Source organism: Microplitis demolitor, chromosome 3 (genome assembly GCF_026212275.2).
Source record: "Microplitis demolitor isolate Queensland-Clemson2020A chromosome 3, iyMicDemo2.1a, whole genome shotgun sequence".
Lineage (NCBI taxonomy): Eukaryota > Metazoa > Arthropoda > Insecta > Hymenoptera > Braconidae > Microplitis > Microplitis demolitor.
Genome location: NC_068547.1, coordinates 7,613,008 through 7,640,996, shown reverse-complemented (window position 1 = coordinate 7,640,996; position 27,989 = coordinate 7,613,008). Strand labels below are relative to the sequence as shown.

General features: G+C 30.5%; 1 protein-coding gene across 1 annotated transcript in view; it reads right to left on the bottom strand.

Moving 5' to 3' along the window:
• LOC103574446 (inactive rhomboid protein 1) overlaps positions 1-27,989 on the bottom strand; it is a 51,776-nt gene that overhangs the window by 14,681 nt on the left and 9,106 nt on the right. Inside the window, exons 3-7 of the mRNA XM_008553893.3 lie at positions 24,064-24,328; positions 14,581-17,349; positions 2,274-2,621; positions 1,210-1,396; positions 697-786 (exon numbers count right to left, since the gene is read on the bottom strand). Coding sequence (XP_008552115.2) covers positions 697-786; positions 1,210-1,396; positions 2,274-2,621; positions 14,581-17,318 — 3,363 coding nt within the window. The 5' untranslated portion in view covers positions 17,319-17,349; positions 24,064-24,328. The remainder of the gene's footprint in view (positions 1-696; positions 787-1,209; positions 1,397-2,273; positions 2,622-14,580; positions 17,350-24,063; positions 24,329-27,989) is intronic.

Here is a 27,989-nt window from a genome sequence, read left to right as displayed (position 1 = left end):
AGTCGTAATTCTAATATACTCCTTTTAAAATATGGTAAGTTCAATTGATAATTAATCTTGGAATTTATTGTTTAATGGAGTATAAAAGAAACAGGCAATTGAATTCTGATCCAGCGGAGTACCATCCTCTGCTTTTCTTTTCACACTGCATTCATTATATGGGTTATTCGATCTCAAATTGCCCAATCGTTGGAATCAACCTCTTTCAATTTGGACGTAATTTGGTCAAAACCATTTTTGTATCATAAAAAAAAGAATTGTCATAGGAAAAAAATAAAAATTTTTTTTTTCGAAATTTATTCAAAATTCAAAATTTTACTATTTTTCCTTTGGCACAATGTTTTTTTATGATAAAAGAAAAGTTTTGACCAAATTTCGTGCAAATTAAAAGGGGTCAATTCCAACTATTGATCGATTTGACATAGAATGATCCATATAAAAAAAATAACAGTATTGCATCTCAGGCCTCTTGTTTCATCGTCGACGCAGCCCGATCTTCATCTACGTAAACACTTTGTTTTTTTAACGGTTGGACTTCGTCGATGTTTTAAAAATACTTATCAGCGATTTTTCCGTTTCAAAGACTCAGAAATGATAAATTAGAAATAATAATTAAATATATATTAATTATTTATCAATCAAATATCACGGGAACGTAACACTATAAATGATTAAATTAAAATTATATTTACTTACTTCAACCATATAATGAAGACCTGATAATGTCATTCGTACAACGGAATCTTTTCTTCTAACTGGTTGTTGCCATCGTCGTAAAACAACATCCTACAAGCAATTAATTATTTTTTTTAAATAATTGTTTACAATAAATATGATAATTTTTTAATAATTACCAAAATTAACTATTTACTTTTGTACTAAGGAAAATAATTTGTGAAATCAAATACATTACTTAGAAAATGGACAAGATTTTAACAATTTTTACAATTAACTTGATTAAATTCAGTTTAAAAAAATACATCAGAAATTTTTGCAAATAGTATGAAATTGCAAAAAAAAAAAAACAAATTTTTAATCAATTTTTAAAAATAAGATAATAATAAAAAAGGTATTTTTCCTATTCCTACTCCGAACATCATTCTAAATAATGATAAAACATTCAGCTTTTTTCTTAAGGTCTAAACCTCCAAAATAATCGTGGACAGAAATATTGGTGATAATTTTATATTTCTACTTCTGTTGACCTACCTCTGGTGCTTCTGTTGAATCGGGAACATCTCTCGTAATGTCTGGATCTGGTGGCTTATGCTCTGGATGCAGAGCGCCATATTTTCTTGAAGCCATGCGCCGGCGACGATCGAACCATCGTTGCTTCTCAAGAGCTTCCGTTTCCTCATCCACGCCAAAAAATGTAGCAGTTTCCTTCTTTATATAACTAAAATATAGTAAAAAATAAAATATTTTATTTAAATTATAGTTAGCTAAAATATAATGATCGTTTCGATAAAACAAATTCCAAGTTATTAGAAACAATATTTTCTTATTTAAACTAACTGAAAAAACAACGCTCAGTAACTGCGCATCGATGTTTTTAAACTAAATCTATCACTATTAAATTTAAATTCCTGAATTGATAATAATAGTGTTCGTTGTTATTAAATTTTTAAATTAAAACTATAGCATTATGTAAAAAATATAAATGTATCGTAAAATGAAAACAATAAAAACTCTCCTATCAAAGAAAAATTGATGTGGTATTGCAGAAAAACCCATAAGAGTTAACATAGAAGTGTATTGATTTATATAAGAATATATGTAAGGAGCCATGGGTATCTGAATTCCCATATGAGAAATCCATATAGGATACTAGGTACTTGAATTTCCATATGTAGGAACTTGAAAAGATGAATTTCTTTGTAGGAAATTCATATATAGGAATTTGGATTCCTACACGGAAAGAACAAGATGATACTGGCTATCATCTCGAATTATACTCAGTTTCATCCCAGATTATACTCAGTTACATCTCAGATTATACAGCACTAGATTATACTGGTTTTCATCCTAGATGATAACCACATACATCTGGATTATACTCAGTTCCATTTCAGATTATACAGTTCTATCTGAGATTTAACCCAATCACAACTCCGGTGAAGGTTTCATGTCAAAATTTTCGAAATTTTTTATGAAAAAACTACCTTTCATTTTGGCTGCCAGATGGTGTTTTTTTACCGTAAATATTATAGTTAGTCGACATAAAACTGCATCAGATTGAATTACTGAAATAAAACAATTCTGATTCAACATACCTGCGAATGGCTTCAGTACGACTCATATTTCTTCGGAGTTTCGGGCGTTGATTTGTTGATGTTGCAGTCGTGCTCACTGAAGTTATGGGTTGAATAGTGGGCCGAGGACCAGCAGGCGCTGAGGCGCTTCTAGTAATAGCTAGTTCCGACGTACCAATTGGTGAAGTGGTTATTGCTGAAGGCACCGATGGTACCATTGTCAGAACTGTTGATGTAGGATTTTCTGAACTTCCAATAGTACTACTTCCGCCAACAGGATACATACTGATACTCTGGACATTTTCGACCTCGGTACCGGATGAAGATATTGTTGAGGTACCAGTTGTTCCTGAATTTGGAGATTGTTGCCTAGAGAACAATAATGGAATAACATGTTGTTTAATTTATTACTCATCAATTACTGATTATTCAGACTATTTTTCAATTTATTAAACTGTTTAAAGAAATTGAGACTTTTAAAAGAATACCTAATTTGACATGAAAAAAGTTCAATATTCTCAATTTAAATTCAACACATAGATAATTTATCATTCATGAATTCGGCCGTCCGAATGAACTTTCGATTTTTTGGGGTCTTGTTTGATCTTAACGAATACATTAAAAAATATTTGCGTTGATAAAAAACGTTATTTCTATACCGGGCATATCTGGATTACGGTAATTTACAGCATTTTGCCGCAATTTACCGTAGAATATGGCATTTCTACAGCAAATTTACAGTAACATACGGCAATTTACGGTACTTTACCACTAATTACGGTAAAATCAGTGAATTTACTGAAATTTGCGACATTTGTACCGTAAGCACCGTATGATTTTCTATTTTTACCGTTTTTACAATGCAATACTTTACTAAGTGGTCAAAAATAATCTTACTGCAAATTAAATGCCGTAAAATAACCATACTTTTGCTGTAGAATGTCGTACTTTTACCGCGAAATACTGCACTTTTGCCGTAAACCACCGCTCGTTTACCAAAATAGCGGTATTTTACTTAAAATATCATAATTCTTCTGAATACCGTAAATTGCAGTAATTATCGTTAATTAATTCAGATTCACCAGGGATTAAAAAAAATAGTTTTCGTAAGCCCCGAGCATTTGGGATATCAAGTACCTAGAAATGGGCGCCAATCGATTATTCCGTCATTAGCTTTCTTAAATATCACATTTTACACACACACACACACATATATATATATATATATATATATATATATATATATATATATTATATGGTATAAAATTTAAAGATACTGCATTCTAGCCCTCTCTATATAGTGTACCCTCTTGAAATAAATCAGTGAACAGTACTCTAAGTAGTGAATATTTACTGCACAAACAGTTTTAATTATATCACTAATTGAATCAGTGATATACTTGAGACAGATTCGTAAGAAATATCCACTGATTTTCAGGTTTTTTCGCTGGTTCATTTTAAGAAAGTAAGTATAAACATGGCAGATGTTTAATAGTTAATCACTCTTGAAATTACAACACTACTAAAAATATGCTCTCTTAAATCTAAAACCATAAACAAAAAACTTTCATAAAATAATGAATTGATTTAACCTCAATAGCACTCATATTCCTGTTTCAGTAGTTGTGGTATTCCACGAATTTCAATTACAATCTATTCCATCTAAACTGACTCTGTGACAATTCTTGAAAATATATTTGCTATGGACCTAGTAAATGGCGAGAAATCGGATATTGTATAATTTCCGGTAAGATGAATGGACTACGTATTAAATTTATACAGAGGACTTTAAGTCATCGGCAATAATTCAATAGTGTGACATGTTTGTGAGCAACATTCAGGACTTGATTATATAAATTTCAAATTCAAAGACATAACTGATATTATGTTGGAACAGTTTCATTTCAAAATTACACTGATTGAAACAATTTGGACCATCTCATTAAAATTAATTTTTTAATTAACCTAAAATAATATTAAGCCGTATTAATATAAAATTAATTTCTATATTAATTATTATACAAAAGATTATTAGATAATAATATTTATAATTATATACAATTTAATTGATTTTATAGTATTTTAAAATTATTTTCAACAAAATATAAGCTCATTTTATTTCATCAACCGATCGTTTTTTTTTTTTTTAACCAAGTACGACTTTCGCGAACAATTTAGTTTATATTGAATCGATCTGAAACCGGCAAAATAAATTTTGATTTGTCAGTATCAGAATATTATTTTTTTTTGTTAATTATGATCAATCATTTATCGTAATCTCGTGCCTGACCTGCCTCCGATCTGCCACCCTGAGCTGATGTTTTTCAACATTTGTTTATTGGTTATTAATGAATCACCTGGCGCCCAGCTTTAAATATTTTGAACACGGCTGCCAAATAGTACGTGTACTCGGACATTACTCCGGTTTATTTACATATATTATTATTTCTAAGAGTACTTAGATACCTGATCATTCAATGGAGCTGAGTCAATATTTCGTACTGTTACCCCGTAAAATTTGTTATAGTTAGGGTGTACTATTTTGAAAATTAATTGCTTTTTGACTGGAATGGAATCACAGAATAAACTCTAACACAGTCGAAATCAATTAATAAATTTTATGAGATTATTTCGTTGTTATTAACTAATACATAGTAATGGTTGTCAAACAATCAACAGTGTTCGTCCGATCGGGTAATGCAATTACATTGCCACGTACTATAGTCAATATAATAATTGTTCTCGTCGTTTCAAGAGAATGCCTAGTACAATTTTCCAATAAATGCAAATTTTGAGCCAATTCAATGATTCAATACAAAAAAATCACTATGATTGTTTATTTTAATTAAGCAAATGAATAATGAATCCATGCAATGGAAAAGTTCGTTAGCTATTCATTTAATATCTCATTTACGCAATTATATTGATATATGTTGAATATCAGGATATTTTTCTTAGCATTATTTAGGTTTTAAACTTCTAAATTATACGATAAATATTTTAATTAATTTACAGACTACATATTTAATAAATAGCCAGCCTAACTGAGAAAAAAATTTTTTTTATAATAAACAGTAATAGCAATATAGGTACTATAAGTTATTACATACATTGATAAAAAAATTTCTTTTTCAATGACAAATTTTCAATATAAGTTTTCTTCTAGTTTCTCGTAATAATTTCGGCAAATCAAAAAAAAAATTATTTTCGGGAATTTGACAATAACATATTGATACTACCATTCTAATATGCCCCATCCCACATTTGGGAAATTTTTCAGGAGACGATAAAAACGTATTGCGGTCAGCAAAAAAAAATTATTTGTATTATGTTTACATTGGTATAACCTACAAATTTATTTTCATGTTTTCATAAAATACAGGCACTTGTAGTGAATAAATAATTTTAAATTATATGCTGTAAGAAAAGTAAAAAATTATGCATCATTACCTTTTTACTCATATCGTTAATTGCTTCCTTAAAATTAACTTAAAATCAAAAATGTTCAGCGTGACTAAACCTATACAAATGTGGGATACGACATATTAGAATGCGCGAAAGCCTGCGTATGAGATACGAAATATTAGAATATTTATTTAAAAATACTAAATAAACAATTTGACCTCTAAAATTTTTACATAAGCTGCACATTGTTACAATGATTCCATTTTTCAAAAAAAGTGAAAATGTCAAATTTTGAGGGATAAGGCATATTAGAATGGCAGTATCGATATGGAATAACTTTTAGTTCATCGATGAGCAACTAAGAATGCTACCCTGCACTGATAGAAGGATTTGTTTAGGAGTAATAAATTGATTTATTAAATTTTTCTCAACTGACTTTTTTGGATTTAACAAATATTTAGTAATTATTAACAATATTTATTATAATGAAATAAGTAACTTCTTTATTATTAAGAAATATTTTTAATGCTAACAAAGTCTTATTAACATAAAAGAAATATTTGTTAGTACCAAACAAGGCTTGTTAATATTTAATAAATATTTCTTAGACGAATTTGTCGGTAGAGGGCTACACACGAGCCTGTAGTGGTGTACAAGTATTAAAAAAGCTATATGTGTGTGTCGTTGCGACGTCATATTGTTTACTCCGTTCTAGCTTGCATTGTTGGTTAAACGTAACCTACAACTGAAGCTCTCATATACTTAAATAATATTTATATCAGAAGTGTTTTGTAAATTGTCATCCATATTATAAATATGAAAATATGGAAGCCTTGTTAATTTTATTCAGTTCAATTGTAATCAAATATAAAACCATTAAAAACACATGTACTATCAAACGGATTTTATGTTATTTCTCAGCGTAGTTTAATATAAGAAATTTTAATTTGTTTATTCTAGTTATAGTGTTAATTACTATGAAATTGTATTTTGAAATTAAAAGAACAGGAAATTTTATACGATGGTTGTTTTAGTTATTTTTGTTTATAAATATAAATATTAATGAATGTGTGTAGCTGCATGCAAAAACATATATAGATATATATTCTTGAACTGTGTGATTTTATGAATTAAATTTTAATAAATAAGTTAATAGATAATTTCTTAAATATAAAAAAAAAAAATTTGTTCAAATAATAAAAAATATATTAAATATAAAATATTCATTTATTAATTATTAAAAAGTGATTCATTAAATGTTAAAAAGTGATTTATTAAATACTAATAAATCATTTTTTAAATGGAAAGAAATCGTTTATTAAATATTAACAAATCGTTTATTAGATGCTAAGAAATATTTATTAAATACAAAAAAATGATGTTTAAGAAATGATTTGTTAAATATTAATAAATATTTCTTAACTAAAGCTCCGTTAAGAAATAATTTGTTAAATATTAACAAATCTTTTTTAATACTAAGAAATCCTTCTATCAGTGTGGTGTATCCTTGATAAGAAAATCATCAGAATAGCTCGATGGTGTTTAATTTTTCATTAATAAGGCAATTCTAATGAGGTCCTGAAAAGGAACAAGTCAGATTTGCAAATCTACCTAAAGGTATTTTGTCTTATCCAAAATCATATAAAGTGGTTAATTAGTACATGAATGAAGATGTTATGAAACTGTAATCTATAATAAAATGGTATTTAAATGTTTTGTGATGACGAAATTGGCTGTTAGTAAACTGATTGTGTTTTATAAATAATCAACAAATACCACTATTATTCATCCTCATTTATTCCTACTCTAAATTTCCTCATTTCTGACTGAATAATTTCTATGCCCAGAAGTCAAAGCTGCACTGAGAGAAAAAATCGGTTTTCTGAACTAAGAAATCGTAGTTCACAGACGACTCAGCTAAACTAAATCAGTTTCAGTAACTAATACACCATAGTAAAGTGATATACGACTACATAGTCATTCTTACTATTTTTAGTTACATATACTAAGATAAAGTTAACATAATTATAATTTATATTGTAGTAAATAATTTATTCTTAGTCCAATGAGCAATAAGATTATAGTGATGTTAATAATGTACACTTAGTTCTTCAGATCATTTATAATTGTAGGAATAAGTATTTGTGTCTAGATGTACACACTAGAAAATCGAACTTTCTGAGAATGTACTGATTTGACTTATTGTAACTAAATATTCATAGTTACCATTTCCATGATTTAGTACTACAAGAAATAAAATTATTTAATTTAGCGATCTGTACTGCAGATTTTGGTTCATTATTACTGGATTTTTTTTTATTTACTAGCCAATATTTACGTGACAAATTAAGAAATTTTTTTTCTTTCACATTGAACGTACTTGATATTTTTTTATTATAACAAAAATTATTTTAGGAAACATTAATGTTTTCATGTAATTTAGTATATATTATATTACAATCAAAAATGATTCTTGTCACTCTGTCGGATAACAGAGAAGTATTTATGCCAGGATCGTTCTCAAGCTTGGAATATAATACTTCTGAAATAAGTTTCTTACCAGGGACACTATACAAAAAGTGGGCGCGATCTGGTGGCGAGCACCAAACTACTCCCGCTGCTGTTGCTTTGTTCTGGTGACTTTTATCTCTTAGTTTAAGCAACTTTTTTGTTTTGGTTGGAGCATAAAAAATTCTTGCGTTAAATAATAGTACTCATTGCGATAAATTTTATATTCTTCAAACAAAAAAGTGCAGATTGTTACAAAAACTCATATATTTTGCTTCAAAAAATATCTAATATTAAGAAATAAAAACTTTTGTAACAAGTAAAAATTCTTCGCTTTAAGCATAAGAATATGTTAACTTGAGAAAAAATATTTGAATTAAAAATAAAAATTTCAAGATAATTATTTATTTAGGGCAAGAAAATTTTGATTTCCCGAATCGATTTTTAAAAAAAATTCAGGATTCAAATTATCTGTTTTTTCTGTGCATTTATAATTCTCAAAAACAGTAGATAATTGAAAAATATATGTAGGATTAATATTAATAGCTGGAATTATTTTATAATATGAAAATCGTAAAACTGCTTCGATTCAAACATCTTGTCTGATTATTTTGCTATAAAGGGTTTCTCTTTAACTCATAAGGTTATTTATTTGTACGTTATAAAAACTTATAAACACGGCTTTGAAATTTGAGTTTCTCTACACACACTGATAAAAAGAAACCTGTGAGTCAACTTGGTTTGAGTTGAGCCAAAATACGCCACGACTTCAAGTACGGCGAAACACGCTACGACTTTGGCTCAAAAGCCACACGTATTTGGAGGGAATTATCTTAGCAACAAAAAATTTTTACACGCCCTTTTGATATAAAAAATTTTTTTTTTTTTTTCACTTTTTTAATCGACCTCCACATGTTTAACGATTCAGAACTGATAAGCAAAAAAAAATGTTTGATACGCTTCTTTGGCTTATGTTTTGCACTTTTGGCATTAGGAATGCAATTTAGAGGCAGGGAAACTAAATATTAATGGTATTTATAACGATATTCTCTTTTGAATTTTTTTTTTAAATTTGATTACTAGTCAGCAGAAATATTCTATAATTATTAAATTAACTAGAAATCGACTGTTAAGAGAACTAACATGAAATAGTACGGTTGATACTTTTGTTAGTAGTAAAAGGAACTAAATAAATGATATTGTATGAGACGACAACTAAATTCTTAGTTGTGTCAACTATTAAAATTATTTCTACCAACTATCACACAGTCACTAAGCTAACGTAGTTACTGTATCTATTTTATGTTAATTGAGCCAACGATAAAGATTATATTGTGTTCACTACTAAGCCTTGTTTTAGAATGATTAAAGTTTTGTAGTGACCATAATAAGGCAAAAATGGTTTCTTAAATTTAGTTAATGTAACTATTTTTCCATGCTGATTCACACTAGTACATAGTTCCAGTAACAATAAAAATTGGTTAGGGAGACTATATTTTTATATCTGTCGCTGCATAGTTCAGGTTACTAAGCACTTTTCTCTCAGTGTGGAAACACGCAAGCAAATAACTATGCAAAAACTTTACGTTGGGTGCCATTCGTATCTGGAATATCTCTACTATCGGTATTTAATAATTAGCAATTACATCGGCAACCCTTGTTATTTCCCTTTACCATGTTGTGGATAGTTTACCAAATAGCTGGTAGCAATGTGTTGATATTTACAAGTTTATTACTACTACTAAATTCATTATCCATATACATACTATACATATACTAATCAAGATTTAATTTTCTTTCCAAGTTTGTATGACTTTTGATGTTAATGTGTAGATCTAAAACTTTTATAATTATTAGAACGAGATTCTTTCTTCAACATAGAATAAGACTATATCCACGTTTTTCTATTTTTTTCTTTGCATAAAAATTAATAAGACACGAAATTTTTGTTCTAATCCGATTCCTGCAAGAAGGGAAGATAAAATCCATTCTTATTCGAATGAAAAAAAAAAAAAAAAAAAAAATGGAAGAATAAGGTCCGATCCCAAATTCCAATCTTGATATATAATCCTATTTCTGAAAGAGAAGCGGAAGATAAAAACGAATGTCACAAACACCGCTGGATTTTTCAAATACAGACGATATACCATGAATATTGATTTCCCTTAACTCCTCTCTTTAGGGAACAGATAATTCTAACATTTCAAATAGAATTTATAATCTTTTTTATTACTTAATTGATTGCTGATGTACTTTTAATGAGGGGATAGAGAATGATGGCCATGATTTTCTTTTAAGAAGCCTTTTAGAGTTTGAATCTAAAACCTTGGAAAAATTAAGGCCGAAAAAAATAGATTGCTGAATAACATGGTTCAAACAGCTTTTACTTTTTCTCATTTAACAAGTTATAGGGTGAATAACTTATTTATAAAACGAATACAGGCGACAACTCGTAATAATATGCAGCAGTGCGCCCATACCGTAACGGCCATGCGGAGGCCTATTATCCACGTTAAATTAAAATTATAAATAATAGAAGTAGAGTCCCGGGAGCTAGGACTTTTTTTATTGGAAATTTCCTTCTCTCTAAGAATCGTTTTTCCTAATTTCAAAAATATTAAGAGTTTTTGAGTTATTAACAAAAAAATAAGTGCCACTAAGTGCTATTGCTCATATTTTTAAGAGCTTTACCAAGAGTTTTCGTCTTTTTGAGCTTATTAACTATCCTAAAGAGAAATTTTTTTGAATAAACAATTCATTTGCAAGTGCTTGGACATTCAATATTATCCAGCAAATTTTCACATAAAAAATTGACCACAACATTTTTAACGGTATCGAAAGGCAATTGTCATTTAACTTCTTTTGTGATCTGATTTAACATAAAAATGACGGTCACTTTGCATCACTAATTAAAACCCATAATTTCAGTGTAGATAATAAAGTCTATTTTCAATACATATGGATTTCTATAAATCAATAACAAAAAATATGTTTTGGCAAAAATAAAAAACTCTCACTCTCACATATTTTTAACTGCAATAAATTTTAATCTATATTTATTTCATATCTAAGTTGAAGAATAACTTTTTGACCGAAGTAAATTGAAATTTATTTGCACTATTCCAAGAAAAAAAGGAAGATCAAGATACTTCGAGTTGAGATCGAATTTCTTCGATTAAAAAATTATTTTCAATGAAATCAAATTTTCGCACTAAAAATACTTTTATTAAACTGAAAATTTCCAATTGGATAATTTTTGACAAAAAAAAAAATTAAAATAAAATGTTTCTAAAATTTATTTTTTCTCTCTGTCAATAATTTAATTTATACTGAATTCCAAAACTTTTAAACAATAACCAGTAACTTACACTATCTTAACCATTTTTTTTAATTCTCTTCAGTAGAAGTAATTAATTTTCGATTTTTCACTAAATGCATGCACAAAAACCTAGAAAATACTGTATTATAATAATTTTTAACTCATTCATATCTATGAATTTCCACTCCAAATAAATAAAAACGAACAATTTAGACCACTAGTGCATTAGTTATTCTTAGAGTCACACAACAACAAACGAACTGAAAATTATGATGACTGTTATTTTGACATAAACTATAGAAATCATATGTGCACAGCTGTAAAAATAAATGTCTATGGTACAGATACCACGTCCCTTTGACCAGACCATGGAGACTTTAGAATGGAACAGACAATGATTACCAGAAGTGTTATGCAGAAAATTTCATATTCACAAAACAATAACTACAAAATTAAGTCTTACTGTACGTCAATTTATTTTTGTTTTCTATACATAACGAAGTTTAAGTTACTTTCTAGTTTACCTGCATATACGCTCAAACCTGTCAAACCTAAAGCTGTAATCTAACTGTCCATTCATTGACTTCTACCTTACCCGTCATATTGTCAACAATTTATCCGCTAGAGATGTAAATTGTAATCTTACGGATCTGATACCGTCTTCTGGATAGATAGGAATATCTGATAATACAGTCGGAGTCGACTACCCTCACTCTTGTCATAAGCCTCGTCGAGAAGAAGTACGACAAATTTTTTTTTTGGAATTTCATCTTCCTATTACCATGCACTTAGTTCGGTCCTCGACTACCCGTTATAAGCCTCTATCCACTTTTTTGCTGCTAAAATAAATACTTATCTTTTTACACGGATAATTAATTATAATGCAAAAATTATAACGATAACGATATTTACTACAGTAATAGTAGTAGTAGTGTTAGACTTTTATATGTACTGTAACTTTAATGTTTGACAAGTATTTTTACGCTTATTCCATAAATAATACTCTCGTTTCTTAAAAGACATTTACTAGAGTAACAATTTACAAAAGTTTTAAATATATTCATAAAAAAATTTTTTTGTAGTTTTTATAATTTGAATTTAGCTTTGAGTAAATCTGAATTCATGGAAAGAAACGAAAAAGAATTATGCAAAGAAAAATATGCCTGAAGAAGATGAAGAGTGAAAGGCGTATTCGTTATTTAGAGTGCACTAAGCTTTTATTTCAGCTGTACTGACGCTTGACTTTTTCTCAGAATGCCACTATTGAGGATTGTATGATATGCTACTTGCAGAGATAGACATAGCAACAAGCTCGAATAAAAAAAAAATTAATTATAATTGCAAAGCAAAAAACGATGGAGAAAAAATCGGTCTATCGGTTGAACCTGCGGGCCAGCCCCAAAACTCCGCTGTTATTTTCGAAAAAAAAAATTTTTTTTTACTATTTTTTCTCAAACGATATCTCTCAATCCAATTTACCGATTGAGACGGTTGAGATAGCAATCAACGAGTTTTATTGAGTTCTAAAACTGATCAGATTTCGGTATTGATTTATCTAGTTATTTATGAGGAGTTTCAAAAATACTAAAAAAAAACATTTTTTTTTTAATTCTTTCGACAACGGTTTCTCTTGATCGAATGAACTCATTTTGATGGTACACTGAGTATAAGAATCTTAGTAAATATTGAAATAGCATCTCTCCGACAAAAGTGAGATTGCACCTTGCATAGTTCGATTTCCTAATAAAGGTGAACTTTTTTTATAGACCATTTTTCTTCCGTTCTATCACATTCTTCTATGCTCTCGGAATTTAATAAAATTAGCATAGCAAATTATACATAGCAATCAAACAGGCTTCTTAGATTGAGTATGATCAAATTTCGTAAGAACATTTGCTGATCAAACCTTCTATACATTAAATATTAAATTTATTCTAAATCATATAAAAAGAATGATTCAAAACAGGAACAGTTCTCAAAATCTATAGTAAATACAGAAAAAGATATATTAGCCTGATTCCAATACATGTGGAACTGGAAACTTTAAATTAACTACTTTAGTATAGAGAAAATAGTTGACTCTGCAAACTGGCTCTAAAACTTATCACTGTCGTTGATCTAAAAAATATTACGGGTTTGGGTTTGAGCTCTTAGAGCAGAAGAATACTTTTCAAGATAGTTTTTTTTTAATAATAAAAATCTAAGTATTTTAAATTCTAATAATATAATTTTCTCTATATTTTTCATTGAATGGGTATAATAATGTTATTCATCATTTTCCAAAATACTTTTTTAACGCATATCCCTTCAAATTATTAGTTTATGCCATAAAAAAATTTTGGACCGAACAAAGTTACTTTTCAGGGAATTCAACTTTTTTAAAAATTAAAAACATGTTGAAATTAATTATAGATCACTTTTGAACCGATCGTATTTTTGGAACCTACTCGACGAATTATGATAGTCTATGGAAATATTCTTTGAAAGTTCTACCATAAGTGAAAATGCCATAACTAGATTTCCAGGAAATCTACTAAAAACTGGTGGCTTGGGCATCAACATGGAAGTAAATACATCATAAAAATTCCATTTAGTTTAAATGATATTGCAATCATTAGTTGTAGGTATTAAGTACAGCTACATATGGGGGAGACAGTTTATAAGTTTATGATCGCTAACTATATATATTTTATTTTCCAAACAGTTCACTTAACAGTAAGTAAGTATTGCATCTTGTATTTAATTTGTCAAATTTGTAATGATTAGTGATGTTCTTTTGTTTGAAAATACTTAATATTCAAATACTATCCCGAGTCATAATATCTAGCCTCATCGAACCTCAATCTAGCCTCACTTAGTTAAAAAAGTATTTTGAGCCTCGAATAATGCTCATGTAGCCTCAATGAGCCTCGAATGATGCTCACAGATCCTCAATAAGTCTCGATTAGCTTCAAATGAACCTAGTTTCGACTCAATGAATCTATAATAATAATAATTTTACGAATTCGATCAAAAGTAATTTAAATTCGATTAGTATTATTTGAGGCTCATTGAGGCGCTTATAATAAAATATTAAAAAAATATCAAAGTACTCACCAAGATGAGTGTGCAGACTGATTAGAAGGTATGGAAGATAAAGCACCAGGAGGCAAAGATCTTCTAACTTGGCAACAATTTCTTTGCCCACCAACACCATCTCCACAACATGATTGACTTGGTCTTATGGCGGATGTAAACTCTATTGCAGATGCACGAACTTTGGGTCTTAATGAAGGTGAAGTAGAGAATTCTCTTTGCACTGACGTGGAGCTGCTAGAGCTGCTTGATCCAGGGCTACCTCCTAATCGGCCAGGAGACGCATACGCAAAACCACGAAATCGGAAATGTGTTTGATGATATGGATAACCAGGTGGTGGTAGCCGATAATGATGGTGAAATCCAAGATCTCTCCTCATATAAGGGTCACCTGGATCTGCAGTCGGCACATAACGATCTGTAGGTGTGTGAGCTGTCGATGATCCATATCTATCAACATATCTATCCGGGAAGAGTACTTCTGGTGGTGGTTGAGGAACATATCTCTCCACTGGAGTATGGGCATTTGGCGGTACATAACTACTGACACCTGAAGAATTCCCGAAACCCCTAGCTTCATTACCAGTGACTACAGATGAACACGATGAAATAATTCTGCCTGTTGGATAAGTATCCTTCGGCTTTGGCAGTGATAAGTATTTATCTCCAACTACGCGAGCCGGAGAATAATTTTCCGAATTCCCATGATAACGTTGCTCGCTTCCTTGATATCGATCATTCCCAATTGTTGAGCTACTATATTTTTCGAATCCGTATATTCGTTCTTGATTCGTGTGATCATATTGATCTGAGTTAGTAAGCTGATAACGATCATAACTAGATACTGATTTTGAAACTTGAATGAACTTGTCACTTTTTGTTGATGTTTGATTTTGGTAACTACGGATGGTACTATTATTTTCCAAAGTTGGTGATTGCTGAACAAAACGGTCGTTAGACGTTTGTCCTGAAGTTGTATACAAGTTTTGATATCGGCTATTTTCAGATGACGACGGTGAAGATGAAACAAGGAGCCGCTCCGTCGAAGAAGTGCTAGCATAACGATTTGATTCCGAATTGATTCTTCCATCATGAGTCGGTGACAAACTGGTAAGATAACGTTCACTAAATCTATCATTGGTTCTTGATTGATTGTAACGCTGAAGTGTAAGATCATTGAAGCGATCTGTTGAGTATCTAGATTGTCCAGATGTATCTTGAAAGGCGGAATATCTACATGAATACTCTGTTGGTGCAGGTGAGTTTGAGCTGACGCATCGATCATTTCGATCCGAATATTTCGGATATTGTTCAGATGAAGTAAAACAACGTGACTGGAGTGTCTCTGATGTAGATGTACTAACCAAGGCTCGTTCTGTTGATGAATAACGATTATGTGCGCTTTCTGGATTTTGGGAATTCGAGATATACCTCTCACAATTTGCAATTGTTGAATATCTTTCATGATGGATCCCCAACGATTCTTGTCGTTGATAGCGCTCATGGTTTGGTGATTCTGAAATAAACCGATCTTTAACTTTGCTGGCAAATCTTTCTGGCACGGGTGCATGCATTGGTGAAGATGTGACCAATCGTTCTGGAGACAATGGATATCTATTGGACTCGTTACTAGCATTTGATACTGGAAAAAGATTAACGGAGTCACGCTGAAGGCCACCCAGTACAGGTGATCCATTAACCAGGAGACGTTCAGTCGAAGATGTATATCGTTGCTGTTGATCTTTGGCATCGTAAGTTGCATTGGTGTTACTTGCGCTGTTAACTGCCAATAATTTTTCAGCAGATGTGAATCTATTTTTGAGTATTGGTGATGCTGGTGCAGTCCCGTACCGATCTCGGATGTTTGGAGATCCAGAGCGTAAAATCCGATCACCAGAAGGATAATTAGCCAAGCTGTGGGTAGAAGCGTATTTGTCACTTGGACTCGGAGATAACGGTGGAGGTGGTACAAAGCGATCATTCGTTGGCGCTGGTGATGGTGGTGAGGGGAATGTTTCTGGCGAGAATGGTTTACTAGTGGACAACGCGAGAATCCCTGAGTTTGCATATTCTCCAACAGTTGATGTTTTTGGCGCTGATGCCAAAGTGCTGTCATTTTGAAAACGTTCAGCGCGTTGAAAGCGATCAGTTGATTGAAATGGCAATCGTTGATCGTTGGCGACAGCATTGATCTCAGAGTATCGAGTAAATTGAGTAATACTATTCTGCGGTGTGGATTGCTGTTGTCTTGAGTATTGATGATGATTCTGGTTTCCTCCAGAACATCTAGAAATTTGATCAAACTTTTCCGAGTTCTGAGATTTACTGAATCGCTCGCAGCAAGACGAAATTGATCGAGATTGGTCACCATACGATGTTGTATCTTCGAATTGATGTGACTGCAGTTTATCGGTCTGTTTCTCATACTTGTCCATCGTGATTTGGGCTCCATAGTTATTTGGCTCGTTTGATTGATCCCTCTCGTTGTTTCCAGAGCTGCTTTCGCATGCTGTCTGGTAGCATTCTTGAGAAGTAATTGTGGATGGAGAGGCTCTTGACTCTGACTGCTGATGCTGCTGTTTTTGATAGTTAGATATATCGTTATTGGTACTACTAGTACCGGTATTATTATTCGACACACTTTGTGATCCCGAAATTCCGATATTACTTCCTGACACTGATGATATTCCGTACTGAGAGGTTGAATTCTGATGCAATAGAAGACGTTCTCTTCGGCCATAGTCGTCGTCTGTCGGCATCCTGGTGGCCCACGGCCCGCTGTCAGGACATCTATAAATAATAAAAACAAACCATTATTTCATTAAAGAACAGTAGATACACTATAGTAGTTAGTAACTAACATAATTTAATAACTATAAAACTATGTTAGTTGCTATAACAATTTTGGTTTTGTGATTTCATACACGGAGAGAAAATTATGATAACTGTTCCTAGTACATTATGGGAACCATTCCCATAATATATTGTAACTGTTACCATAATTTTCTTTCCGTGTATCTAATCATTACACATTTGAAGTTTAAAATTAGACAATAGTATAAATGAGTTCTTTAATTGTAGGAGACGCTAACATCGGCAGAAATAAAAAATTGAAAATGATGAGTCAATAAAAATCTCCTAAAGAAAGAAATCTCTAAAAGTTTCCGTTGTCTGCTGACTTTTCGGACTTTGAAAAAGAAATTTAATTAAAATTTTTTTTTTTATAATTCACCAACAGTAAATTAATTAATAATTTGAAGTCAATAATAAAAAAATTGCAAGCTTTGAGCTGCACAATCCTATCTTTTTAAATTTATGACAATTTTTTCGAAGATTTTATTTTTTGAAAATTTTAATTTTCTTACCGGAAAATTACAAGATTAAAAGTTACTAGAATATATAATTAAGAAGATTGCCAGTTATAAAAAATTCAACGTAAAGAATATGGTAAAAGGTTAAGCCTGTACCAGCTCTGACTTCCCGCTGTTTTTGAGCTCTTCGAAATACTCTTTTGCTTGAAAATACTCTTTTCTATATTAGATTTTTTAAGCTTTCCGAGCTCGAAAAAAATTATGTCTCGCTTTGAACTATGAATCGATTACAATGTATCATGCTGTGATTTAAAACAATTGGAAAAACGAACTTTTCGTAAAGTTTTTAAAGCATCTGTTGAATTATATGGGTTATCCATAGAAAAAAAAGTAAATTGTTATGGTCAAAAATGTATTCCTCCCATGATATCTCTCAAAATAATCAACGGATTGAAACGATTCTTGAGGCAATCGATGCGTTTTATTGTTCTAGAGTTCATAATAATCTGAAATTGATCTATTTTTTCACGGATATCCGGAAAAAAACGTTTTTTTTACCATTTCTCTTCCCCGCGATATCTCTTGAGTAAATCTACCGATTCAGATTGTTCTTGCGGCAATAGACGAATTTTATTAGAATTCATTCTAATCATTAGAATTGTATACAAGTACGTACACGTACTACAGCTAGCGTGGAAAAAATATTGAAGTAACTCGTTGAGTCTTCTTGAGACAAAATTGTTTATTATAATCGTGTCCCAGGAAGGAATCGCCAACGGTATCAATTGGCCGAGCCTTGGGCCATTTGTTATCTCCTAAGCCTTGAAAATGACCATGGGGCCAGACCTGGTCCAAGCCTAGGACCTATGGTTTGAATTTTATTAAATCGAGCCTCGGCCGCTGACCATTGTCCCAAGGATCGGCCCGATAGTTTAATTTTAGTCAAGCCGAGCCTTGGCAGCTGACCATTGGCCAATGTCTCAGCCTAAGTTAAATTTTTATTTAATATTAAAATTAGCAACTTTATGTGTATCTATCTATATATATATATATATATATATATATATATATATATATATATATATATATATATATACAAAGCAGAGCAGGGTTTAATGGTCCACCGAGTATAAGATTAATATCAAGAGTTGAAATTTTCTAATAATTAAAACTATTTGATATACAATAATTTTCATTTAATTAGTTATTGCTATGTACAAAACTTTAGTTAACATAAATGTTGAAGTTCAATAAATAATATAGTAGTGCTACTTGATCTTACTCTTAATTTATTCATTTATATCAAATCATAAAATTACAAATTAAGAAATATATGTCATTACTTATCAGACAATTTTAAGTTCATTAAATAAAGCTACATTTCACCTCATTTTTACGTTGTAATATTTCTGAATTATATTGTATTTAAATAATTCACAAGCAAACAATCATGATTATGTAAACATCAGATTTAGCACAGTGGATAGCGTCCCGGCTTAGTAATCAGAAGGATCTCAGTTCGAATCCCAGGAGCGCCCAAATACTTTTTTTCGTTATTTCTCATTGATTCAATAATTAGTTAATTACACTCCAATGTAATGTCGATAAAAGTGTAGTCAAACTTTTTTTTTAGTTATATTTATTAATTTAAATGACAATATTATAGATTGAGCATTGGATGAACCTCAGATTTTTTGCTCCCCGAGGTTTGGCCGAGGCTTGATTTTTTGTTTCCCAAGGCTTGGTCGAGGCTTGATATTTTGTTTCCCAAGGTTTGGAACATGGCTACCACCCAAGGCTTGAACCATGACTCGCCCAATGGTCAGCCAAGGCTCAACCCAAGCCTTGCGCTAAGCCGAGGAGCATTGGCTGACGACGGGGCAAGGCTTAGTTCAAGCTTTGGCCAATGGTTCTTTCCAACCAGGGGTGTGCCCTTTGTAACCTGCCGTCTATAGGCACTAATTATATTGTATCAAATGTATTTAGCTACCAACAATAGGCGCTAAACGACGTACTTTCTGTGTGTTTATTCCTCCAAAAACTAAGGTATATCGAATACAATGCCGTATAAGACGTTCGTTTAGTTAACAACTCACTTGTCACCTTGTCAACTTTTCCCGAGGCATTTTTTGGGTCAGTTTGAATAGCTAGGATTATATGAATGAGACACAAATTAGCTATTTTACTTCTGAAAAATGGACAAATTTACTGAAATGAAATTTTAAAAAACATATACATTTTTAAAGAATTGATAAAAAAAAACAATGTTCTAGGATTTTTTTTTGGGAGAGGGTTTATGATTGAGTATAAGCCTGTCTTCCCTTTTCCTATATATATCTGCAGATAGTCATTTCTAAAACTCTTAATAAATTCATAAACAAGGTATCTGCTTAGTAAGTTATTTTATCTTTAAAGAAAAGCTTTTTTTCTTATGTAAATGAAAAGATAATTTGAGCCAGTGAGTTTCATGTAAAGCGCTGTACTAAAACGATGAATAAGCAAATGATTATTCATATGTTTGACTATTTGAGAATGTGCACTCATCCTACGTCATGTTTTTTCCCCCTGCTTTGAAGTTACTATTACAACTTTGCCAATTAAAAGGGGTCAGTATGCATAATAATAATTATTCTGTGTACAGGATAAGTAAAAAAAATAGTTCTTTTACTATGCTAATAGTGTAACTATCAACATATTAAAAGTAGCTTTTCCCATGAGAGTACAGAGAAATTTCTGTTAGAATATAGAAAAAGTGAATATCTTAGAAACAAACTTCTTTTATATTATTTTAGAAATTTTCATTATATTGATAAAGAAATTATAACTGTGTCAACATAAGGTTTCTCGTAACGTCAATTCAGGCATTCATATAGTTAGATTTAGATACTTGAACTTATATTCAGATTCATTATTACTATTTTTTTTTCATTTATTTTGAAATGGAGATAATAAAAGTAATATTTTTCAGAATTTTTATGATCATAAAAAATCGATAGCATTTTGATAATTTATATTATGGTAAAAAAATCAAAATAAAATTATAACTTCATTAACGTACATAGGGGAGGGTGGGAGTAAATACACAAAAATTTCAGTTGCCGCTGTAACAACAAAAATTTTCACTTTGGCGGGCAAAATGGGGTATCCTCTAAAAAAGGCGAAAAAAAAACTTTCTGCATATTAAATAAAATTGATGAAATTGAATTTTTTTGTAAGCAATTTCGATAAAGAAACATTACACTTTACTCAATTATTGGATACAAAAGAAAAAAATTTTTTTTACTGGTTTTTATCATAAATTAAAAGCCATCATTTTCTGAATGAAACTCGATTTTTAAAAAAGTTTAACAAAAAAAATTCAAAATTATACTTAATAATGTTTACAAAAGTGATTTCGGGATGTTTAAAAAACATTTAAAAAAAAAATTTTTTTATTATAAAATTTTGGGTGTACCCCGTTTTACCTACCCTACCCCCTTTTGCCCTCACCCTTCCCCCTGTCCCTATATATATGCATATATCTGTAACCATTTCAAGTCTATCTGAACATAAGATAAGATAATTCCCACTGGACAAAATAAATTCTCATGTGATCCCATAGACGTCATATTATATGACAGGTCAATATAATGAATATCTCCCCACAGAATAATGTCCAGACTCATCACGCGTAGACGAAATATCTGAATACGTGACGGTTGTCAGTCGCATAAATTTGCTGGGTTATTCACCACTAATTAATGCCCTAGTGTATTGTGATCGCCTTGCATATAACGTTCATCCATTAATAAATTATCAATATCGACCACAGAGAAGCTAATATTTATATTTTTATCAATTTCATGTACGATCAATCTCAGAAAACAAAATCCAAAATACGGCTGATCTAAAAGTATAATTATAACTCACTAGTATTGAATGCTGAGTTATTTAAATTTGTATATAGATAAAGTTGTATAGAAAACACAATTTAACTCTAGTATCTCATGGTTGTCTATTCGCTTATATCATAGTGCGCGAACCTATTTGAAAGTAGTAGTATCAACTAAGCATTAAAAACATTTTTAGATTTGTTAGGGTAACTAATTAATATTATTTCTCAGAACTTATACTTCAGCAATAATAATAACAATACTTTTTCAGTTCACACCAACAAATAAAGAATTTATCAATGACTATTTTAGTTTATTTATTACCCAATAGTCCCTGTAACTATTTTTAATAGTCAACGCAACTACTCTGACAATATAGTCACCGTATTTCAATACGCTTGAATAGTTCCTCCAACTACTAATAGATACATCAATTGAACTACGATAGACTACTTTAACTAACATTAAAATGGTAGTTAATAAAACCATTATTAAATTAGCCGCCTAATGTATTAATAATTGTCAAAAGCTTGAAGAGAAACGTGTAGTTAAAAGCTAAATCAAGCTTGAATTATACCTTTGGTATAAATTTATGACTTACTGTGGTTTACAAAACACTTAATTAGGTATAGGTTCCTTCAATTCACCGACAAACTCTGAAGCATGAAACAGTTCATGGCGATTCGTCCATTTTTAGATTTTTGCTTGATATAAACAGGTGGAGCCCCGAATATGGACCATCACCGTAATTTTTTTTATAGATTGTAATTTTTTATTTGAAATAACAAATTTTTGGTTATGGTTGTAATTACTACTTTATTTTGAGCGGCATTTTTCTCCGAGTATATATGTAAACATATGCGCAAAACTTATCGAACACATTTCTCTTTTGCGCACATGTGTATAATATATGTGGTATAATTTTTACAGATATAAATTTTTACGCGGTTGGACTTGATTTTTCTTCATAAAAAAACCACAGAACTAATGTTGTTACACTACTCAAAGTATTCACCGTAAAATTTATGCTTTCTTCTTCTTCGATAATTTACCATGTCGTTTCCGGTAAAAGTCTTACGAAGACGGAAAGTTGTTTTCGCCCCAAAGAGCAAGAAAAGGGAATAGAGTACGTGCAGACAGACAATTTATGATGGCAGGTAGAGGTAGTACAAACGACTGAAAATATATAAGAGATGCGAGAAAGGAGCCAGGATAGAGTTTCTAATTCTCCAGAGTAAAATTTCATTAGAACTTACATTAAATGTATAATCCACCACGATTTTAGAATACTTCCATTAACTACTTTCCGTCTTTTGCAGCGATTCGTACTAGAAAGTAGGAACCTCGAAAACAACTTTAATTATCTCTAAAACCCATTTTCACAATTTCTCAGTTTTTTTAACTTCTCGCTAAGAAAATTGCAAATTTTCAAAAATTCAGAAAGTTATTGGTTTTGGTCCGATTTTCGGAAATCAAATTTCTATCAGATCTTGACGTTTTTAGGTCCTAGGAAGCTATTCTGACTGATTTCAAGATGATGTCCAAGTGTATGTATGTGTGTATGTACGTACGTACGTATGTAATTATTTGAAACTTTTGATCGGATGAACCAATTTTGATCGTCAAGGTAGCATTCGGTGCGGCTTGTTAATTTCTACAAGCTGTGAAAACTTGAGCTTGATCGGCAGAGTGCGTTCGGAGATATTTCGAAAATAAAATTTTTTCAACAATGTTTTTTTTTAGATAACTTTTAATGTGCTTGATAGATTGATTCCAAAATCGAATCAGCTCTATAACTTCATAAGCCGCGTCGAATGCGACCTCAACCATCAAAATCAGTTAATTTGTTCAACAAGAACAGTTAACGAGAGAACTAGAAAAAAAAATTTTTTTTTTTTTTGAAATTTTTTAAAAATGACTAGATAAATCAATTTCGAAATTCGATCAGCTTCAGTACTGAATTTTACGCGTTGATTGCCACCATAACCGTCTCAATCGGTGAATTCGTTTGAGAGATATCGTTAGAAAAAAAAAAAAATGGTAAAAAACATTTTTTTTTACGAAAACAACGGCAGACAAAAGCATTTTCGAAGAGCTTGAAAATATATTCATAACAATTTTTTTGAGCTCAAAGAGCTTGTAAACGGCGGAAAGTTTTGGGACTTGCCCGCAGGGTCAACCGATGAACCGATTTTTTTTTTCTATTCTACATGTTTTCATATTGTAAGCTCGAATCATTGTATTTACAATAAATAAATTTGTTTGCCAAAAAAAAAAAAATACATCAATAACTAAAATACGCGACGACTAGACACACTAACCTGTTTTGTTATTTGCTGGCAATGTATTACAAGAGTTGATTAGAAAAATTGTTGGCTTAAGAACTACGTTTTTCAGGTCTGTTCTGGTGATCACGAATTTTTCAAATCCAGAAACGACACAAATCCACCGCTTATAAATTTTCTGGTGCAACTGTCAACTACTTATTTATTTTCTTCGATTTTGCCAACAGTAAGTCTTACAGAATACCATTAGTTGCACTGACACTCTGAGAGTTTCTCTTCGAATCCGAGTATGCCAGAGATCCTGCAACAAACAAAATACTGATATTTTATTTTTTACACTCGATAAAAATGAATTAATAATTGAGCGATGAATAATTCATTGTCACAACGCATAATCGCCTCAAATATTGTGTCGTACACCGTTACGGAAAAATCCTAATGAACGCTTTTGCAGAATATAAATTATAATATTAAACTGTATGGATATATTTATTGCAAGATGAAGATATATATATCAAAGAAAGTATCACCATAATGTGTAAACACATTAAGTATGTTGTGATCAAGTTAAGATATTCAAGCTTTCCTATAATATCATGTTAGTAAATATATAACTTCTAACACGCTCATGTACTTACTCATGATTCTTTTAGGCTGGAGAATCCTTATATCCTACTTTACACAATCTGATCTATCTACGAGGTTGAAAGTAAAAAAAAATAAAAAAACGTAAAGAAAGAGAAAAATATAAACGTTCCAAGTCTCCATAAACACAGGTTGCCCAGTAAATCCCTTGATATATTTTTATCATTAACCGAATAGGAGGAGAGCGTAAAGTCGGATATAAAAACTCGTAAACATTCTTTGACCATTCGTAGTGGGTGGAGAATAAAGGAGAGAAGTAAAATCCCATGAAACATGTGAAAAGCTTAAAGTGTAAGATATTTACGACCTGAATCCTCGATTGTAATTTCGTTACACATCGTTACGATCATTTTATACACTCGCATTGGTACTCTCGAGTTAATTTTACAGTTTTGTAATAATAATACACTCTGTGATACATATCCTAATTTCCGTTATTAACATTTGTTAATAATTTTATTTTCGTAAATTAATATTTGATAGTAAATAGATTCATATTAGGCTTGTTACCATCTTCAAAAACGTGTTGATTAAAAGTAAAAATCGTTAAAATATGAGCAACGGCTCATTTGATTCAAGATGATGTTTCGAAAAATGTACAATAGTTTCATATTGACACATAAATAATTACAAAAGTTATTAACGAATTAAGAGTCTCCAGAAAAGTGGTTTATCTTTTTGATATCTCAAAAACTATAGTAGATAATGTAAAATAAAACAAGATTCTTGAAGTGGAAGATATTTCCAGTAAAAAAAGTCTCGACTCTCAAAACCCGATCTGAATTATGACAGATTATAACGAAATTCTTTAAAAATTCTACTATCAGGACAAATGCATTTGATAAATTTCCATTAAATCTACTAATTATCATCCGTGCCTGATGCGTGGTATAAACAATTGTTTCATTAAAATTTAAAATATTTGTTGCAATAAACATTCTTTACAAACGGTGTAGCATTTATGAATCTGAAATTATACGAACTACTACATTTATACATGGTTAACAGTACTAATGACATTAAATGAAAAAAAAAATCATTAATTGAATAACACCAGCAAAGCATCGTAGACTGAACGAAAGTTAGAAAAGATCAATGCGGATACTGTAAATATACAATTACAACGTAAACAGATATAGATTCAACGTCCTGAAGGGATTTTGCATGTGCAGCAATTTGCCAAAGTACATATTTGTTAAGTTATGGAAGGGACAACAGGTGTGAGTTGGTTGCATCTAAGTAGTAAAAGGACGAATAGACAGGAAAACCTGTAAAATATGGTAAATATTCTGATTAAGATGATTTTAAATAATTTACAATGTTCAATGCCTATAAGAGGCATGATTTCATATTATTTTAATTACTTTAAATAATTTCAAATCAGCTTTCTTCATTAGGATGACAGAAACTTTGCGGTGATGTTTGTCATTCATAAATAATTTCTTAAATTAGGTTAATTAATAAAGAAATATATAGAGAAGGAGCGGCCGAAATAGAACCACTCAGGAAATAATGGATTTTCCCATGCATTAAATTACGTAGGACCTTCTTTTTTTTAAATACAGTTAAAGTAATTAAATCGAATGTTTATTTGTTATAGAAAACAAATTTTGATCCCCAGACGGGCAAAACAGACTACATCTAAAAAAAGTTCTAAGAAAATTTTATAATGCCCAGTATATTACACACCAAGGAAAGAAAGTAGGACATTCCAACCGAAATAATATTATTATACAACTAGGAAAGATATACCAACCCCCATGTATAATTATTAGGGTGTTTCAAAATAAACATTTCTTTTTTATTTTAAAGTCTTATGGTCTTAAAAGTTAGTGTTAGTTATTAGAAATATCCTCCCAAAAGAGTAGCTTGAAAGCTCAATCCTACTAAGAGCTCAACCAATATTAATTTTCTCATTTAAATTACGTGTAAAAAAATTTTTTTTTTGTTTTTTGTATATAAAAGTATTTAAAAATTTTTTTTTCAAAAATCACAGTACGTGGTCTTGTAGCAAATTAAATTCTCTACAAAAAAGCCCTCTAATGTTTTCTTCGTACAACTAACAGAAAAAAAGTTATGAAGCTTGAAACAATAGTGAATTGGAAAACTTAACGTACAGATAATTTCCGGATTTTATTGCGTGTACATGTTTACATGGTGAATCTATATCCTATGTATAATCAGTAAGGAGTTTTAAAAAGATTTCTGAAATCTCACTTATTTTCGAATTAATTTCGAAAGAAAAATATTTTTTTTAAGAATTAAAATTTTTTTTCTTTCAGTATTTTTAAATTAAAAAAAAAGTTCTGTTTTGAAAGTAAGGAAATTTTTTCCCATGTGTTAAAAAAAAAATTGACAGATAACATTAGTTCATATGAAAAAACCTAAATTTCTATTAAATAACTGTTTAATATAATGAAAACATGAAGTTATACTATTTAATATAGTTTAAAGCTTCATAACTTTTTTTCTGTTAGTTCTCCGGAAAAAACAATCAGGAGCTTTTCTGTAGAAAATTTAATTTTCTACAAGACTGTGTGCTTTGATTTTCGAAAAAAAATTTTTTTAACACTTTTATTTTTAAAAAACAAAAAAAAAATTTTTTTTACTTGCAATTTGAATGGGAAAATAAATATTCGTTGAGCTCTTAGTAGAATTGAGATTTCGAGCTGCTCTCTTGGGAGGATTTTTTTTATACCTAAGACTAACTTTTGAGACCATAAGAAAAAACAATTTTTTTTCTGAAACAGCCTAATAATTACTAACCCGAGCCGAGGCGAGGATGGCAAATACACGGACTAAGACATCCTACTTTCCTCCATGGTGAGTATACGATTTTTTGTCAGATCTGTACCTGAAAGTTTAAATTTTTGCGGTAAGAATGGTGCACTCTCTTTTTATGAGCAAACAGATGTAAAAATTAGCGCATGTATTATTCTTTCCATAAACAAAGACAAAAATTTAAACTTCCAGGTACAGATATGCTAAAAAATTACATACACATCACGCAGAAAGGTAGGGCGCCCCACTCCACGAATTTGCCGCTCTCGCCTTCGGCTTGAGTAGTAAATTACACACAGCAACGGAATGTTCTACTTTCCTCCCTTGGTGAATAATATAATATTTTCTTAAGATAAAAGACCCAATTACACTCTAAAACCAAGTGTGTACACTGAAAAAACGATATATTTATAGTTAAGATATTTTCATTCATACAAATAAATGGTAAAGTTATATACGGAGAATTAGATTTCTGTTCATTATGAATAAACAATATATTTATTTAAAATAATCGAGTATTCTCGGCTAAACTCTCC